Source organism: Ovis aries, chromosome 12 (genome assembly GCF_016772045.2).
Source record: "Ovis aries strain OAR_USU_Benz2616 breed Rambouillet chromosome 12, ARS-UI_Ramb_v3.0, whole genome shotgun sequence".
Classification (NCBI taxonomy): Eukaryota; Metazoa; Chordata; class Mammalia; order Artiodactyla; family Bovidae; genus Ovis; species Ovis aries.
In genome coordinates, this window is record NC_056065.1 from 79,250,686 (window position 1) to 79,269,690 (window position 19,005).

At 53.4% G+C, this 19,005-nt stretch overlaps 2 protein-coding genes and 1 long non-coding RNA gene across 4 annotated transcripts in view; 2 read left to right on the forward strand and 1 right to left on the reverse strand.

Annotated features, from left to right (window-relative positions):
• Nucleotides 1-1,683: 1,683 nt before the first annotated feature.
• Nucleotides 1,684-3,849, forward strand: LOC105610042 (alpha-1,3-mannosyl-glycoprotein 4-beta-N-acetylglucosaminyltransferase-like protein MGAT4E). The gene is made up of 2 exons (XM_042229478.1): nucleotides 1,684-2,031; nucleotides 2,702-3,849. Exons 1-2 carry the CDS (start codon nucleotides 1,959-1,961, stop codon nucleotides 3,847-3,849), a joined length of 1,221 nt encoding a protein of 406 aa, XP_042085412.1. The 5' UTR covers nucleotides 1,684-1,958.
• LOC105610043 (uncharacterized) overlaps nucleotides 3,083-19,005 on the reverse strand; it is a 29,070-nt gene continuing 13,147 nt past the window's right edge. Inside the window, exons 2-6 of one of the 2 annotated variants that reach the window (XR_009595888.1) lie at nucleotides 10,344-13,620; nucleotides 6,241-9,581; nucleotides 5,676-5,739; nucleotides 3,526-5,519; nucleotides 3,083-3,373 (exon numbers count right to left, since the gene is read on the reverse strand). This is a non-coding gene — a long non-coding RNA (uncharacterized LOC105610043). Of the gene's footprint in view, nucleotides 3,374-3,525; nucleotides 5,520-5,675; nucleotides 5,740-6,240; nucleotides 9,582-10,343; nucleotides 14,360-19,005 lie in introns of those variants that run through there. The other variant, XR_001435460.4, reaches the window with a different exon arrangement.
• Nucleotides 9,906-15,079, forward strand: LOC101109820 (NADH-cytochrome b5 reductase 1). The gene is made up of 9 exons (XM_015099409.4): nucleotides 9,906-9,969; nucleotides 10,275-10,424; nucleotides 10,538-10,610; nucleotides 11,102-11,208; nucleotides 11,428-11,557; nucleotides 12,194-12,277; nucleotides 13,373-13,458; nucleotides 13,893-13,992; nucleotides 14,294-15,079. Exons 1-9 carry the CDS (start codon nucleotides 9,955-9,957, stop codon nucleotides 14,464-14,466), a joined length of 918 nt encoding a protein of 305 aa, XP_014954895.2. The 5' UTR covers nucleotides 9,906-9,954; the 3' UTR covers nucleotides 14,467-15,079.

The window sequence follows — 19,005 nt, forward strand, 5'->3', positions numbered from 1 at the left end:
TACCCACCCCTCATCTACTGACTCAAACTGACAGTTAACTTCCAGACTCCTGGGCTTGAGACAAAAGCCTGGAAAGCTGGCTTGCAGACTTGACCCTGGTCTCACCCAGAAGCAGGTACCGGCCACGAGGCTGGGGTGCTGAGCAGCCCCCATTCAAGGTGAACAAGGGTTGTCAAGCAGGGTCCCCCGGGAGGGATGCCCAGGTTCAGCCACTTCAGAAGAGCCCTCTGGGCCCCCGTCTTGCAGCATTAAAGGGTTTTCTCCTTGATCTCAGGGAAATCTCTGCTCTGGGATAAACCCTCAAAGCACCTTTTCTATGAGAAAAAAATCTCCATGGACATAATACTCTAAACCTGGTCAAGACGTCACGTAATTAGGAATTTCCAGCCACTTAAGGTTTCCACCCTCTGACCAGCCAGGGATGGGAGAGAGACATGAACTAATCAGCTTCCCTCGGTCCCCCTGACTTGACTCAGAACCTTCTAATCTGTCAACCATAATCCCGGGAAGGAGCAGGCTCAGAAGGCAGTGAGAGCTGATAGAGGAGGCCCTGTCGCTGGCCAGTCACACCCGGGCGGAAATGCCAGTTGAGTCTGAGGCCTGGGGAAGGCCTAATTAACGCCGAGCCCTGCCTGTCCTCTTGGCAACGCGTCCTTCGGGTGGGGTTGCCGCTCCAAGAGCAGATACAGGACAGACGTTGCTCCGGTCTCAACTGGAAGCCCCAACGGAAGAGAAGAAGGGGAGGGGGCTGGACGCAACCAGCCCCCTTGGCCTCGGTATCTCCGGAGGCCATCATCCTTGGCCTCTGTCTCCCGGGGGCCATCAGCCTTGGCCTCTGTCTCCCGGGGGCCATCAGCCTTGGCCTGTCTCCCGGGGGCCATCAGCAGGGGCAGGTCAGCAGGGCAGGAAGGCTTCCGGAGACTCCAGGAGAGGCGGGGAGGAAGTGGAGCCAGAGCGCGCCAGGCCCACTCCTGCCTGTCTCCACAGAGCTGCTCCCGCTCCCCGCACTGTGCACGGCTGCCTCTGCAAGTGCCTTGTGGTCATCATGTCCCTGGTCCTCCTGGGCTCCTTCCTCCAAGAGAGGGTTGAAGAGCAACTTATGTACAGCTTACTGGTGGTGAGTCCCCGGGAGTCCCCTCAGACCACGTGCCGGTCCTTCAGCAGGGAGTCTTCCCAGTTACACAGACACCCTAGCCTCACCGCGTGCGCTCTAAGGAGAAAGCTCTGGAAGGATCAGGAGAGGGTCAGATCAGTGCTGAGCCAGCCTTGATACAAAGTTGGGGTAAAGGCGAGGAGGAAGGGAGGGCGTTCACCTGCGCAGGGGCTGCCAAGACCCGCCTGCCGGGAGGGCCACCTGGGGGCCACATCCCTGAGCCCCGAAGGAACTCCCCAGCAGCGGGCACTGCTGCACCTGGAGGAGACCGAGTCCCACCCGGGCCATGCCCGGGCCTAGAGCCCACGCTGTTCTGGAAGGCCTCAGACCAGCCCGAGCTTAGCATAGGGTTGGTGAAGGAAGGTGCTTCAGAGATGTGTGTGCGGTCAGAACTGGCCAAAACAGAGCTGAGCACAGGACCAGACACCAGCCTTCAGCGTCTGTCGCAGAGCCCAGCACGGGCTGAGCCAAGTTAAGTGACCTTTGCCCGCTCGAGGGTGGAGTAGTCAGACACGGGCCGGGTAGGGCCAGGTGAGTCTCCAGGCTGCATAAGCCAGGCCCTTCCAGTCGGCCTTCTGCACAAGCTGGGGGACCCCTAACCCTTTTAGAGAGCCTTGTGTGTGTCCATGATGAGGGGGGTACTGGTTGGCCGCATCCCAGGCTTGCCTGGCCTGGCTCTCAGGGGAAAGCCCAGGGCTGACGCTCACCTTACTCTGAGCAGGAGGAAAAGAAGAAAATTCTGTGGCAACTCAGCCATCAGCAAATCAGCTCCGAAGTCGAGAACCGTCTGCAGGCCTTCAGGGACATGGAGAAAGCCTCCCCGGAGCTTCAAAGCGCCAAGTACAAGCTCCTGGCCGGGGCCCCTCCCCACGAAAAGAGTGAGTAGGCGCAAGGTGGTGGCCAGACTAGGAGAAGGCAGACCAGGGCACAGACCGGCCAGGAGGAGGAGGGCGGGGACAGAGGGTGCTCCAAGCATGGGCCGGCCGCGGAGTGCGGGGCAGGCGTCTTTGCTCCGTACCTGCCCGCGCCCGCGTGAGCGACAGGCTAAGAAGCACAGAGCAGCCTCTCAAGGACTGTCCATCAGGGAAACTCACTCAGGACAGGCCCCTCGGTGAGGGGGACAGGTGGGAGAGAGCCTGGCCAGACGGGGAGGGGCAGAGATAGGGACCCTGGGCTCCACACTGCTAGGGCCCACGGGTCTACACAGTTCCCCGAAGAGCCTCCAACCCAGGCCTGGCAGACACACAGCCACTAGGAGAACTCTGAGGTCAAGGCCAGAAAACATCCCATTGGACCTGGCAACCTTCTCCATCGAAGGGAGCATTGTCCTTCAAAGGACACCCCCCACGCCCCCCGCCCCTGCCCCGGCCAACAGCCTTTCAAAACAGAGAGGGAAGCAAGCCGCATCCCTCTCCTGCCCAGCAGTCAGCTCTCCCTGGGAATGGAAGTGGGCAGTTGTCTCGGGCACTGGCCCTTAGGGCGGCTGTGGGGGGAGGCCTGGGACCTGCCCACCCTCGGGAGGTGCTAACCGCTGCTCCCCGCTCCCAGAGCTGCTGACGGCGGGCGTCTCCTCGGCACTGCATCCCCACAAGAGCCACCTCCTGGACACCCTGCGGTCCCTGTTCCAGGCGTCCTCGGGCCCCGAGCTGGGCTGTGTCGTGGTGCTGGTGTCCCTGTCAGACTCCGACCCTGAACGGCTCAGCCAGACGGTGGCCAGCATCTCTGACCTCTTCCGAACACACATCGAGGCCCGGCAGCTGCTGGTGCTCCAGGGCCAGCTCGGCGGGCCCCCTCCCCTGGGGACCCTGAGGCCCGAGGACCACCCTTCGCCCTGCGAGGGCCTGTACTCCGCGCAGAAGGCCGACCACGCCCTCCTCATGAACTTCGCTGCCAACCTCTCCGAATACTTCCTGATGCTGGACGACCAGGTTCGCTGCAAGCCCAAGTTTATTTCCACCATCTACTGGACGCTGTCTGCTTGGAAGGAGCTGCCTTGGGTGACCCTGGAGTTCTCGAGCCTGAGCCTCGCGGGGAAGGTGCTCCACTCCAGCGACCTCCCCCGCCTGGCCTCCTTCCTCCTCGTCTTCCCCAGGGACACCCCCACGCATGTGCTCCTCTCTGAGTTCCCTCTTCTCCTGGCCCAGAACACGCCGATCCGCTTCGGCTCCTCAGTCTTCCACCATGCGGGCAACCGTTCCGGGCTGGAGAGCTCCTGCTTCCCTGCAGACAAGGAGAAGGTCTTTGGTGAGCCCGACAACCCCACAGCCAGTGTGCGCACAGACATGATGATGCTGTTCAACAACATCCCGCAGTACGCCTACACCCTGAACAAGGAGAGCTTCGCCACCCTCAACCCCGTCCGAGGCAATTACCTGACGGTGATCCTGGAGAAGCCCCAGAAGGTCACCCGCATCGAGGTGCTGACCGGCTCCGACAAAGACAGGAAGCACCAGCTGCAGCGAGGGCAGGTGGAGCTGGGCTATGGGCCCCTGGAGGACCTCCAGGGCTGTGCTCGCTACACCCTGCTCGGCCCCGTGGTGGAGGGACGCCTGGACCAGGTGGTGTCTTATGAAGAAGACTCCCTGGAGGCGCTGGGCTGCATCCGGCTGCTGGTGCTGGAGGCCCAGGAGTCCTGGCTTCTGATCAGGCAGATCAAAGTCTGGACCACGGAGTATGACGAGGAAGAGGAGGTGTAGACCGCGCTGCGGGGAACCGGGAAGGGTGGGGCTTGGAGATGGAATCGGCTCGGCTGGCAAGAAATAAAGCTAGAAATTGGTCAAGGCCTGTTCACTCTTGAGCTGGGTGAGCACGTAACTTGTTCTCCTGCCTGGGACACTGTTGAGAGTGATAGTGAAAGGAAGCAATAGTGAAACTGTACAGGTCAGCAGACATAACCGGCCTGCCCCAGGCAAGCTGAGAGGCACTGTCACTCCAACTCTTGATTTTCGTAGGCTGCATCAGAGAGCAGGTGCAGACCAATGAGGGCCACCAATGAGACAACACCCTTCTGGCTTCTGGGGTCCAGAGAGGGGGAGGGAGGCACCAGGAACTGCCTTGATTCTCATCCACACACAATTATAACATCCCAAGATCTTTCCAGGAAGAACCTGTCACTTCTCCACAGTTGTGACAGCACCATGATCCTGGAGGGGCTGACAGTGGCTCACGTCCACACGCCTGTCTCGGTCAGTTCAGGCCGTTATATTCCAGGGGTTATAGACAACAGGACTTTACTTCTCATGTCCTGGAGGCTGGGAGTCCAAGGTCAACGTGCCAGAAGGTTCAGCGTCTGGGGAGAGCCCACCTCCTGGTTCACAGACACTGTCTCTCTGCTGCGTCCTCACACGTGCACCAAGGGGGCAGGGGGCTCTCCGACTTCCTTTATGAGGGCACTAATCCTATTCGAAAGGACCCCTCCCTCAAGCCCCATTCGCCTCCCAAAGGCTCCACCTCCTACTGCCATCCCCTTGAGGGTTAGGATCTCAAAGTATGAGTTCTGGGGTCGGGGGGACACACACACCACAGGAAGACCCAAGCCTCTAAGGTGTCACGGTTAAGACCTTGCTGGAGGAAAGCCTGCTCAGCCTGCTCAGCTGGGACTCAGGAACGGACGCGCCAAGTATTCATGACTCTGCTAGAACTGTGTTTACACATGCGCACTTTTCCAAGGAGAGGGCAACTTACTTTCACCAGAGAACTGAAATGCCCGTTATCTGCCTCATAAAGTTATGAATAGCTGAACCAGCAGCTATAACCTTCTGGAGGAAAGAAACAATATGTAACTTGGAAATCTTTCTATGCCCATCGAAAAATAAGGAGTCAGAATTGCACATTCCTGCCCGTATCTATTGAGGAAACATTTGGGTACAGACTCAAGGTCAGTAGTAATAATATGAACCAAACTTGAGTGACACCAACAAAGAACTTAATGCAAACATCAATAATTAAAATTAAATGCAACATAGGTACCAGTTCTCTTTCATTTGATGAACGAAATTGATGAAGCCCAATAAAAACATAAATGAAAGGGTTTTGTAGGGTTTTGAAATTTTTCCTGAAGTTAACTTTTTAAAAAACAGTGTCTGAATATAACTAGTTGCCTCTCCCTGGGATATATTCAGCCACTTCACTAGAAACAGGGTAACATCACGGAAGACCACGCATGCACATACGCTCGGTCGCTCAGTCGTGTCCGACTCTTTACAACTGTGGACGGCAGCCCGCCAGGCTGTTCTGTCCATGGGACTCTCCAGGCAAGACTACTGGAATGGGTTGCCATTTCCTCTCCAGGGGATCTTCCCCACCCAAGGATCAAACCTGCATCTCCTGCACTGGCAGGCGGACTCATTACCAGTGAGCTATACATCTAAAAAAGATTTAAAAAATACCATGTTCCTTGTAATACGTGTTAACCAGTAAAATGAATGCAAAGTCTTTGGGTGAATTTCTACTTAAAATTTTGATAAGGCTTTTTTCAGCTGACAGAAACCCTTTTTGCATTAGCCTGGTAATTCTTCCTTACCTTGAAATCTTGCTGTCGCTTTCAATCAGATGCTATATGTATTTTGTTCAGCTTTTCTAGTTGTCTGAAATAAGAAGTTTCAAATTACCTGATTGCTATTATAAAAAAAAAAACTTTTAAGTACGACTTGAAAAGAGCTTCAAGATACAACCATTAAATGAAAATACTCAGGCTTCATTACAATATTTTCAGTACAGAATTTATTAATTTATGCAAAATATCTATACGTTTCTATTCAGTATAATCACAAATAAACTACCGAAGATTTTGCTACTGGCAGTTTGTCTGACTATGAACCCTTACATTGAACAGGACTTCCCTGGTGATCCAGTGGTTAGAAATCAGGGGACACAGGTTTGATCCATGGTCCGGGAAGATCTCACATGCCTAGGAGCCACGAAGCCCGCGCAGCCTGGAGCCTGTGCCCCACATGGGGAGAGCACCGCCACTAGAGGAGTCCTGCCCACTGCAACCAGAGGAAGCCTGAGCGCAGGCAGAGACCCAGAGCAGCCGGAAAGGAACAGATGCAGAAACTCTTCCAACAAAATGAAACAACTCAACATACCAGATGCAACACTTAAAAGCTGCTGTCATGTGTACTCAGTCCAGTTCACTCGCTCAGTTGCGTCTGACTCTGTGACCACACGGACCGCAGCACACCAGGCTTTCCTGTCCATCACCAACTCCTGGAGCTTGCTCAGACTCATGTCCATTGGGTTGGTGATTACTGGGATGAAAACAATATCTGAAATTCTCAGAGACCAAATAATTAAACAAAAATGGGACTCCAGATAGGTAAACAACGACTTAAGCTGGTTTCACCCTGAGGGAATCAAGTGTCTGTGATAGCAGGCGGGCGGGGGGCAGGCGACGAGTAAAGGACAGGATCTCAAGGTGCGGGGGGCAATCAGCTAAGCCTCAGCACCAGGAGCCCACATTCAACACGAAAAGCTGGAAACACGCCTGAAAACCGACCAGGTGGCCGCTCAGCAAGTCCAGACAACTGCAGAGACACTCCAAGGCCTCTGGCAGCACAGTTAGCTTCTAACCCACCTGGTTTCCAAATTAATGACAAAAAGAAAGATTTTTAAACCCATACTTTAAAAATAAACACATATTTCTAAATAATTCATAAGCTAAAGAGAAATCATTATGGAAGCTAGAATATATTTACAGCTGAATCATAATGGAATTACTAATAGGAAAACTTGGGTCATGCAGTTAATCCTGTTCCAGAAGGAAATTTACAGTCTTACATGAAAACAAGTGAGACTAATAAGTAAAATAAACGAGACTAAAAATTAAAAAGGTAAGCATCCATCATAAGAATTTAGCAAAAATAGAAGAAAAAAAACAATGAAAATATAAGGCAGGATGTCTTCAATATAGGCCAAATTTAACACCATATGAAGAAGCATCATAAAGAGAAAGAAAAGGCAAGCTATGCAGCGGGAGTATTGTTAACACGTAACAGACGAAGAATATCCACCCAGAAGTATATGAAGAACAAGTAGAAATCAGTGAGAAAAAGACAGGCAACCCCATGGGCCGAAAACCTCAACAAGGAACCGTGCAAATGAGGAAGGGTTTCACAAGACGGTCCTCTCACTTTTCCTCGAAGAACTGCAAATAAACACCAGAACGTCTGAGTTAGGAAGTACCGCACGTTGGAAAGAATGTACGAGGGTTGGTAAACTGCCGCCAACCTTTCGTTTGTGGACCAAACACAGCCCACGGACTGCTTCACCAACACAGCTGCATCGGAGCACAGCCATAATCGCTTTTCTACACGCTGCCTGGGACTGCTGTCATGCTGCAAGGCCAGAGCTGGATAGCAGTGACGGATACTCTATAGTTCACAAAATCTAGAACATTTACGGTCTGGCTCTCTAGACAAAGTGTTTGTCAGCCTCTGATGTAGAGAAGCAAGAATTCTCCTCTCTGCTAGTGGAAGGGCAAACCACCACAACTGCTTTAGAAGACTGTTTGCAGAATCCACTGCCTCTGACACCGAACACCTAACGATGGGGCAATTCCGTTCCTGCGCACACACTCAACAGAGACCCAAGCGCCTGTGCCCCAGAACACATGGAGGACAGTGCATATAGCAGCATCATTTGTGACGGCCCCAAATTGGAGGCCACCCAAATGGGCATCAGTAGTAGAACAGGTAGGTATTGATAAATTTGATCCAATCATACAACGGAACACTAATCAGTAATGAAAATGAATAAACTATGATCACAACAATACAGATAAATCTCACAAACACCACAATGCAAAAAAGAAGTTAGATACAAAAGACCACATACTGTATGATCCCATTAATACAAATTCCTAAAGGACCGCGAAACCAGCAGTCCCCCCGCCATGTCATTTGAGGCTGATAGCCAAGTCTTACCAACTATGGAAGCTTCTCCCACCAGTCACTTTGCTCAAAGGAGAAGCCCAGCAGAATCACCTAAGAGGAAAATCAATGGGACACAGAGACAATCAGTGTCCTTCAGAGTCGCTGAAGGTATGAGGGCTTTGATGGAGAAGGGAGGTCATGTCAGGAGGGAGGGAGTTAGGGAGCTCTTCTGAGCCTGGAGCTTCACCACCCATTGTCCAGTCTAGTGAAGGCGGTTCTGAGGGGCTGGATGGCGGGGGATGGGCGGGAATCGGGTGACTTATTTTGTGGGGAGCCTGGCGGTCAGTGTTCACCACCTGAGCTGGTGTCCTTTGGGTCACTTGGGAGTGTGTCTCTGTGTCTAGCTCCAGACTGGAGCGTCTGGCCGCCACTCCGCCCCCCTCCACCAGAACAGGTCTCTGAGTGCTTTTCTGTGGGGTCTGGAAGGGGTTGAGTACCAGTTTATCTGAGGGGTTCTGGTAATGCTGGATGAGGATCGACCATCTGTTTTTGTGAATAAAATTTCACTAGAAAGCAGCTACTTTTATTCATTTGTGTATTATCTGTGGTTGCTTTCATGCTACAGCAGCAAAGCAGAAGAGTTGCTACACAGCCTCTATGCCACCGAAACATTTACTGTCTGACCAAGCAGAAAAAGGGTGCCGACTCAGACCCACACAGAGGGAAGACCAAGTGAAGATACGGTGAGAAGACGGGCATCTGCAAGCAAGGGATCAAGCCTCGGGAGAAATCCAGGGCAAACGCCACTCCAGTTGGGAACTGCGCATTAGAGAGAATGGCCATCCTGGCCAACGTGTGCTCCAGGCTGTCAGCATCTGTGTCTGACTCCTCCTGCCCCAGGCTACTCCTGCCAGCAGAGCTCAGCTGTAATCCCGAACCGAGCATCAGTACTGTCTGCTGAGTCACTGCAGCAACTGATGCCTGTTGAGAGCTTTGCTCTGTGACAGGCCACACGCTAAGTACATTACATGTCTCACTTGGGTCTCACATCAGCCTATGTACTAGACAGACAATAACACACATCCATCTGTAGACAGGAATCACAGAGAGGCTGAGTAAGCTGTCCAGGTTCTGATTCAGTTTCGTCTACCCCCAAAGCCAGGTCTTTGGCCCTGGAGGCAGGAGAACCCAGATCCCGGTAAGAAGCTTGTGCTCAGTCCTGTCCGACTCTTTTGTGGCCCCATCGACTGCAGTCCACCAGGATCCTCTGTCCATGGAATCTTCCAGGCAAAAATACTGGAGTGGGTTGCCCTTTCCTCCTCCCAGGCATCCTCCTGGCCCAGGGATGGAACCCGCATCTCCTGCATTGGCAGGCGATTTTTGACCACTGAGCCACCCAGCAAGCTGGAGAATCTTGACCTGGACCCAAAGTGAGCTCCTGAATGAGCCTGATGGCCGGGTGCGAGCAAAACCAGTCACGGAAGCAGACAACAAGTTGCCCCTGTCATTCCTGAGGAGACTCGGCCAGGCTGTGGATCCTCCGGTTGAAATTCTGCCTGTTGAGAAACCAAGGTGACTACACAACCCTTAGTTACTGGCAGGCCCTCCTGCTCTTCTTTGAGCCTGACTCTCGCTGAGCACCTGCACGCTTGAGACTCCCAGCTCCTGCAGGGTATGTGTCTACGTTTGACAGAACTCTGCCTGTTGGAGCCGAAGCGGTCCAAGCTGCCACCGACCGAAAGCTGGGGAGGAGGGGCTGGAGGGGCAGCCCCTCCGGGTAGGGCTCCTGGGTCTGGGGGAAAGGGGTGGAGCGCCGGTGGCCCCGCCCATCTGCCCCGCCCACATTCCCGCCCACCCCGCCCCCTCCCTCCTCGCGGCGCATTGTGGGATCCGGCGGCTGGCTGCGCGGCGAGCTCCGCGGTTCTCGTCATGGGGCTGCAGCCGGTAAGACCCTCGCTCTGTACCCCGCGCCGGGGGACTCCGTCCCCTTTGGGACCCGGCACTCAGGTCCGGACCAGGGGCTGTCGCCGCCGGCCCCGCCCAGCAGGGCTTCACGTCCTCCCCGGATGCCGGGGTCCCGGGGCCGCACGCTCGGGCTGGGGGCCCCACCCAGGCTGCCCCTGGGCCTCGGCTGGCCCCTGGGCCGGAGTCCGGGCTAGCCCTCCTGGGGCGCAGGTCGCCGGGGCCCGTCCCCGCCCGCGCCCTGGGCTCTTCCCCAGCGCGGCTGTCACTGCCCCCTCTGCCTGCAGAGCCCGGTCCTGCTGGCCTCCCTGGGCGTGGGGCTGCTGACGCTGGTCGGCGTGGCTCTGGGCGCCTACCTGGTGCGGAGGTCCCGCCGGCCGCCAGTCACGCTCCTGGACCCCAATGAGAAGTACCGGCTGCGACTGCTAGACAAGACTGTGAGTTGTGGAATAGGGGCGGGGCCGGAGCTCCGCTAGACCGTGGCTGGGGTGCCCGGGAGCCTTGGCCGCACCAGACCTGCCTGGTGAGACGCTTGTCATCTGTCCTCCAGACCGTGAATCACAACACCAAGAGGTTCCGCTTTGCCCTCCCCACGGCTCACCACGTTCTGGGGCTGCCTGTGGGTAAGAAGGATGGCGTGGGCTCCTGTCCCTGGTGCCCTGACAGGGTGGCTCCCCTCCTGGGGTCTCCTGCACCGCATTCCTCCCTTCCGCTGCCTTTGCGCTCTGTCCCCCTTTCCCCTCCAGGCTGCGTGGTGCCCTGGGCCACTCTGGGCGTGGCTTCGGTGCCCCCAGACATCTTCAGCACTCAACACTCCCCCTTCTTCCTGCAGGATTTGAGCAAATACTGCTCCTGAGCAAACTCTGCCCTTCTCCCCATTGCCCAGACCCTCAGCTCTCCAGTAAAGTCCTGGCAGTCACTGATAAGAGTTTCTGCAGAGGGCAGCTTTTGAAGGGTCCAGCTAGGGCCTCAAAGGGTTGAATCCTCCCTGCCTGGTAGCTCACGGGGACCCCGGTAGGGAGCAAGATGCTCTTCTCCTCTCAGACCTCCCAGAGTGTTCTGAAAGGTAGCCGGAGTGCAGCCGGTCCACATGTAGCTCTCACGTGGTCCCCAGGCAAACATGTCTACCTCTCTGCCCGGATCGACGGCAGCCTGGTCATCAGGCCATACACTCCCGTCACCAGCGATGAGGACCAGGGCTACGTGGATCTTGTCATCAAGGTAAGAGGGTCAGAAGGAGCCTCCAGAGCCCTTATCCTCCTCCCCCTGAGCTTTGTAGAAACTTCCAAAATGTGTTGGGTAGGAGGAGGTGCATGTTCTTTGTGGACGTGAGGACACAGCCCTGGTGTCATCCCTGCCCAGTTTCAGGAAGGTTCTGTCACCGGGGGACTCAGAAGCCAGGGACATTCAAATAAAGTTCTTTCCGTTCTGTCGAATCAGGTCTATCTGAAGGGCGTGCACCCCAAATTTCCTGAGGGAGGGAAGATGTCTCAGTACCTGGATAGCCTGAAGATTGGGGACATGGTGGAGTTTCGGGGGCCAAGTGGGCTGCTCACTTACGCGGGAAAAGGTAACGGCCCACCCCCGCAACTCTGGTGCCCACGGACCTCTCTGTGGAGTGTGGCTCTGTGTGTGCGTGCACGGGGGTGAGGCCCGCCTGCCCCGCCTGTGGACACAGCCCCGGTCTTAGACACAGGCGTCTTCCGCAGCCCCATGTGCCCGAGGCCAGTCCCGCATCCGCACAGTTCAGCCGCCCTGACAGCTGTGGGGATGGCTGACAAAGGCGTGCTGCTCCCACTCCGCCTCAGAGACTCACTCCCAGGCCAGGCTGCAGAGAGCCAGGGCTGACGATGGCGTCTGCCCTTCCCACGGGAACAGCGGGTGCGTTAGGCATCCGGGGCGCTGCTCTGGGCCCCTGAGGAGGTCGAGTCCCACCTGGCCCCATGCCTGTTGCCCTCTCCAGGGAGCGACCCTCTGCGGGAGCCAGCTAATGACTCCCTGTTGCTCATCACGTGGGACAGACAGTCCTGGCCTGATTGTCCCGCAAATGTCTCGTTGTCAGGGCTGGCCCAACACCGCCGCCCCAGGATCGGATTCCACAGCAGCTGCTGAGCTGGCCTGGGCCGTGTTTCCGACTCTGCATTTGTTTTCTTGCTTCGCTGAACTGACTTTGTTCTTTCTCCCATCTCTCTGCTTAACCTCTCAGGGAAGTTTAACATCCAGACCAACAAAAAGGCTCCACCAGAAGCCCGCGTGGCCAGGAACCTGGGAATGATTGCCGGAGGCACAGGTGCATGGCCCCAGGGCTGCCCTCTCCCTCCCTCCATTGTGACCGTGGCCGTGACAGCTCCGGGTGCCCCTCAGAAGGTTTGGTAATCATGGCCAAACTGGGGGGTCCCCAGCAGTGCCTAGAGCCCCCTGGGTGCTGCAAAGCAAAGTCATAACCAGGCAGAAGCCCTCCCAGAATTTATTTCTAACTGACAGTATGAGGTGGGCTCTCACAAGACCTCAGATTGAATGAACCTAATAAATCTGGGGTGAGACCAGAGAAGCCGCTAGGAATAGGACAGCGGAGAAGAAAGAAAACTAGCATTGGACGTTTGCCTGCAGCAGACACTGTGCTCATCTCTCTGTATGTGTCTGTGACGTAGGTATGAGCCTTCCCTTTTTAGGGATGAGAAAACGGAGGTTCGGAGAGGTTGAACGCTTTCCGCGCATAGCTGGAGGCAGGGTCAGTGTGCAGCTCTGCCCAGTTCCAAAGCTCAGGCACTTAACCTGCAAGTCCAGGGTTCTAGGACCCTCATCATGGAGTCAGTAGGTGCTTACAGTCATTTGGGATATCAAGCCCTACCCTCCAGCGGACTTCAGGAGAGTCCTGGATTGGTTCTTTAGAAGGATTTCAACAACATGAGGGCTTCCCTTGTGGCTCAGCTGGTAAAGAATCTGCCTGCAATGTGGGAGACCTGGGTTCAATCCCTGGGTTGGGAAGATCCCCCTGGAGAAGGGAAAGGCTACCCACTCCAGTATTCTGGCCTGGAGAATTCTGTGGACTATATTTATAGCCCATGGGGTTGAAAAGAGTCGGACATGACTGAGCGACTTTCACTTTGAGTTTTTTTTTTTCAACAACATGAACTTATGTGAACACTGAGCACCTGATCCCAAGTCACCTACCAGATAGGAAATTTAGTGAGTCTGGGATAAAGGGCACATCCGTCCAGAAATGTTGGTGCTGTGGAGTCACAGGAGAAGCACAGAGAATTAGAACATGAAGGAAAGCAGAGTGAAGGGCTGAGTGAGTAGAATTAAGCTGATCGGGTCAGGCAGCTCACAGGCAGGAATGGGAAGTGGGCCTTGTGTCTCACCGTGGGGTGTCTGTGCGCAGGAATCACTCCAATGCTGCAGCTGATCCGGGCCATCCTGAAAGACCCCGAAGATCCTACCCAGTGCTCTCTGCTGTTTGCCAATCAGGTTGCTTCGCTCTTCTCAGTCCTGGGGTTCCATAGCTGCTGTGTGGGAAGGGTGGTCCTAGTGGGCGCACTGGCCCAGCCTCTGCCCAGGGCCCCACTGGGGTGGAGGGTCCTCCCCACAGTAAGCAGGACAGAGCACTGAGCCAGATTCCTTCCCTGGCCCCTGAGGAAAGAGAAAGAGAAAACATTTGCAGAGTGCAGAGACTGGCTCCTTGAGTTTCCTGTTACACAGTCCATCTTCATTCCTTTTATTGAGTCAATAAAGGCTCCTTCCCTCTCCTTCCTTTCATCCTAACTCCCTCAAAGCCTTGCTTATACCATTGAACTTCTGCTTGCCTTTTCTTTCCTGGTTGGAGAGTTGTTATAGCAGAGAACTTTTTATGTTTCAGAATCTGAGAAGGTTCCTAAAGACTTTGCTTCTCCACTTCATTTCAGACTGAAAAGGACATAATCTTACGAGAGGACTTGGAGGAGCTGCAGGCCCGACACCCCAACCGCTTTAAGCTCTGGTTCACCCTGGATCACCCCCCAGAAGGTGCCGTCCCCATTGCTGGGCGTCGCAGATCAGGGCTCCCCCTCCCGTGGGTTCTGGTCTCAGTGAAGCCCGCTGATGCTGCCAGCCTCCGGGTGCATGGACTCAGTGCTCCCCTGGACCCTTCCCTGCGGTTCCTGTTGACCGGGGGTGGCAGGGCTTGCTATCCCACTGACCATTGGTGCTGCTGCACCTGGAGGCCTTCTGAGGAGCCAGTCCAGACGGTGCAGAGCACCCGCCCCTGCCCACACTGCCCCCGCGGCCAGCGCAGCTCTGGAAGGTGGCACTCTCTTCTCCCATGCAGGTTGGGCCTACAGCAAGGGCTTTGTCTCTGCGGACATGATCCGGGAGCGCCTGCCCGCCCCCGGGGAGGACACGCTGCTGCTGCTCTGTGGACCACCCCCGATGGTGCAGCAGGCCTGCCACCCTAGCCTGGACAAACTGGGCTACTCGCCGAAGATGCGCTTCACCTACTGAGCCTCCCGCACTCCCCTGCCCTGTGGCTGCCCCCTGCCCCCAGCCAGCACCCAAAGGCCATAAGCCCTGGACGCCCTTCCTGACAGTATCAGCCTGTTTGCCTTACTCAGAGCTCAGGTCTGGATGGTCCCTGCAGGAACAACATCCTTATAGCCATGGAAGACGGCCCAGGCCGAGTCTTCCCCTGGAAGGCCCCCAGTCTCCCTGTGATGACATGCAAGTCAGGCTCCTGGAGCAGACTCTCCCATGAGTCGGAGAGAAGGAAGCGGGCACAGCTGTTCCCAGACTGGCTGGTTCCTCGATGGCATCGCAGTCTTTGTGGTGAAAGAACCCTGCGTAATGGGTTTCATTTAATATTTGGTGCTTAACCCGTAGCAGACTGTGAATGGGGGTGGGGGTGCAGACTTACAGACCTTGTCTTTTAGAGACAAGGGAGGGGAGGAAATGGTCTCCTCAGCCTCAGAGAAAGGAATCTGAACTGTGTCCGGTGTCTGTCTCGCTCTGGACCTGCCGAGGCTGGAGGGAGGGGGCTGCCCCTGGTCTGAGACTGCTACTGCGGCAGAAACCTCTGGCTTATGCAAATAAATGGGCGCAGGCCCTGGGGTTCACCTAAGAGGCTGTTGTGTCTGGGGTCCTTGTTTCCAAGGCGCTTCATGCTGAGAATGTGAGGAGGAACTGTTTCCCGGCATAGAATTTTCTTCAGGTCTTCCACTGAACCTCGGAGTGGTTGTGCCCTGGCTGAAACGTGAGCTGTCCCCAAAGTCCACACTCCTCTCAGCAGCTGTCTCAGCAAAGCCAGAAGTGCAGGGTTTCCCTGGAGATGCCTCAGGAGGATGAAGGAGAATATAAGTGAGAGGGAAGCTTTTGGAGCCCTCACAGTGGTCCTGGGTTTGGCCGCTCCTGCTCTCCTGCCTTCTCTTGGCCCTTCACTGTGTTTATTCTTCAGGGTGCCTGGCAAATAAGTCAAAGTATTGTCTTTCTATTTGGAAGAGAAGCCTTGGTCCTTTAAAAAGTAACCTGACCTCACCAGCCCTGGCCAGACTGGCTGGTGCCTGGACAGAGTTCCCTGGACCCATCTGTCCTGACTGCCCTTTTCCTGTTCTAGCAACTGGGCCCAGTCCACTCCCTCTAGGCATCACAGCAGGGTCCCTCCCTCTTCAGATCCTCTGTTAGTCACACTGGCACAGAACAATGCATCAGGACAGGAGGAAGGTTGGCACTGTTTTTCTGCATGGAACTGTGTATGACTTCTTCTGGGGCCCCAGAAAGAATGGCTGTGGGCCCCCCAGGGTAGAGCCAGTACTGAATTGCTCCTGGGGTCCCTTCAGGCATGTCTGATCAGTTGCCATGTGTATGTACCGGGCTCTGTGAGCACTTGGACACCTAACCACCAAAGAGGAAAATCTTGCTTAGGATTGTTGGGCTCAGAGAGTGAAGCACCCCAGCAGAGAGAATTCCCTACACAGAAGCTCATTCCTTGTCTCGCACAGGTTTCTGTCTTATCCACTCAGTATACAAACATTAAGGACTTCCATGCACCAAGCCCTGTGCTAGGTCCTGAGGGTTCACTGTTCTTAGACCCCAAACAACTCATGGTCTAGAGGAAGACAGTGATAAATAACTGCAACACGGTGAGCACTATGGAACAGATAGAAGGTGCAGACGGTAAGAGTTTGGAAAAGATTCTGAGAGGAAGAGAAGGACGCTTTTTAGTTAACAGCAGTTAACTGCAGTAGCAGGCATTGTGCTAAATGTTCAGTCTCTCAGTTGTGTCTGACTCTGTGACCCCATGGACTACAGCACACCAGGCCTCCCTGTCCATCACCAATTCCCAGAGTTTACTCAAGCTCATGTCCATCAAGGCAGTGATGCCATCAACCATCTCATCCTCTGTTCTCCCCTTCTCCCGCTTCAATCTTTCCCAGCATCAGGGTCTTTTCAAATGAGTCAGTTCTTCGCGTCAGGTGGCCAAACTATTAGAGTTTCAGCTTCAGCATCAGTCCGTCCAGTGAAATTCAGGACTGATTTCCTTTAGGATGGACTGGTTTGATCTTGTAGTCCAAGGGACTCTCAAGAGTCTTCTCCAACACCACAGTTCAAAAGTATCGATTCTTCAGCGCTCAGCTTTCTTTATAGTCCAACTCTCACATTCATACCTGACTAATGGAAAAACCGTAGCCTTGACTAGATGGGCCTTTGTTGACAAAGTAATGTCTCTGCTTTTTAATATGCTGTCTAGGTTGGTCATAACTTTTCTTCCAAGGGGCAAGTGCCTTTTAATTTCAAGGCTGCAGTCACCATCTGCAGTGATTTGGGAGCCCAAAATAAAGTCTGTCACTTTCCCCATCTATTTGCCATGAAGTGATGGGACCAGATGCCATGATCTTAGTTTTCTGATGAGCTTTAAACCAACTTTTTCACTCTCCTCTTTCACTTTCATCAAGAGGCTCTTTAGTTCTTCAGTTTCTGCCATAAGGATGGTATCATCTGCATATCAGAGATTATTGATATTTCTCCTGGCAATCTTGATTCTAGCTTGTGCTTCATCCAATCCTGCATTTCTCATGATGTATTCTGCATATAAGTTAAATAAGCAGGGTGACAATATACAGCCTTGACGTACTCCTTTTCCTATTTGGAACAAGTTGTTCCATGTCCAGTTCTAACTGTTGCTTCTTGACATGCATGCAGATTTCTCAGGAGGCAGGTCAGGTGTTCTGGTATTCCCATCTCTTGAAGAATTTTCCACAGTTTGTTGTGATCCACACAGTCGAAGGCTTTGGCATAATCAATAAAGCAGAAATAGATGTTTTTTCTGGAACCCTCTTGCTTTTTTGATGATCCAATGGATGTTGACAATTTGATCTCTGGTTCCTCTGCCTTTTCTAAGTCCAGCCTGAACATCTGGAAGTTCACGGTTCACATACTGATGAAGCCTGGCTTGGAGAATTTTGAGCATTACTTTACTAGCCTGTGAGATGAGTGCAATTGTGCAGTAGTCTGAGCATTCTTTGGCATTGCCTTTCTTTGGAATTGGAATGAAAACTGACCTTTTCCAGTCCTGTGGCCACTGCTGAGTTTTCCAAATTTGCTGCCATATGGAATATAGGACTTTAACAGCATCATCTTTCAGGATTTGAAATAGCTCAGCTAAAATTCCATCACTTCCACTAGCTTTGTTTGTAGTGATGCTTCCAAAGGCCCACTTGACTTCACATTCCAGGATGTCTGGCTCTAGGTGAGTGATCACACCATAGTAATTATCTGGGTCTTGAAGATCTTTTTTGTATAGTTCTTCTGTGTATTCTTGCCACCTCTTCTTAATATCTTCAGCTTCTGTTAGGTCCATACCATTTCTGTCCTTTATCGAGCCCATCTTTGCATGAAATGTTCCCTTGGTATCTCTAATTTTCTTGAAGAGATCTCTAGTCTTTCCCATTCCATTGTTTTCCTCCATTTCTTTGCACTGATCACTGAGGAAGGATTTTTTTCCATCTCTCCTTGCTATTCTTTTGGAACTCTGCATTCAAATGGAGATATCTTTCCTTTACTCTTTTGCTTTCGCTTCTCTCCTTTTCTCTGCTATTTGTAAGGCCTCCTCAGACAACCATTTTGCCTTTTTGCATTTCTCTTTTCTTGGGGATTGTCTTGATCACTACCTCCTGTACAATGTCACTAACCTCTGTCCATAGTTTTTCAGGCACTCTATCAGATCTAATCCCTTGAATCTATTTGTCATTTCCACTGTATACTTGTAAGGGATTTGATCATGATCATGGTGTAACTGAATCCTTATGATAATCCTGAGTCTGGGAGCCAGGACATGTAGGAAGTCACATAGCTGGTCAGTGGCTGGCAGAGCCTGAGTATGAACCTAGGATTGTCTTGGTCCAAAGCAAACCAGAACTGGGCATTGTAAGTTGCTTGGATCTTTTGGCAGAGAATGACAGGGTGGGTGTTCCAACAGAAGGATCGGTGTGTACAAAAGCCTGAAGGACAGAAGAGAAGTTCATGTTGGAGAACTCGGCAAGTTCATTGAAGCCCAAATGCCAGAGGGCAAGTGGAGGCAGGTGAGGCCTGAGAGTGGGTGAGAGCCTTTAATGCCAAGCTGAGAGCAAACTTCTGTGGACAGCAGCCATTTCTGAGGGTTTTATACAGTGGACAGCACATGATAACTAAGATTTGTGAAGCATTTATGATTTGCCAAGCATCAAGCCAAAAACCTGCATAAATTGTCTCAATCCTGACAAAGAGCCTATGAAACAGCACTGTTTTATTCCTATTTTTCAGACGAGGTACTTATCATGGAGGGTTCAAAAACGTGCTCAAGGTCAGAGGCTAGCTAGTGATGGAAGCCTGGGTCTATGTGATTTCAGAGCCTACAGTTTTAACCAGCACCTGGAGAATTATTCCCACTGCCCTGAAGCATCCGCTCAGTTCAGTTCAGTCGCTCAGTCATGTCCAACTCTTTGCTATCCCATGGACTGAAGCACGCCAGGATTCCCTGTCCATCACCAACTCCCACAGCTTGCTCAAACT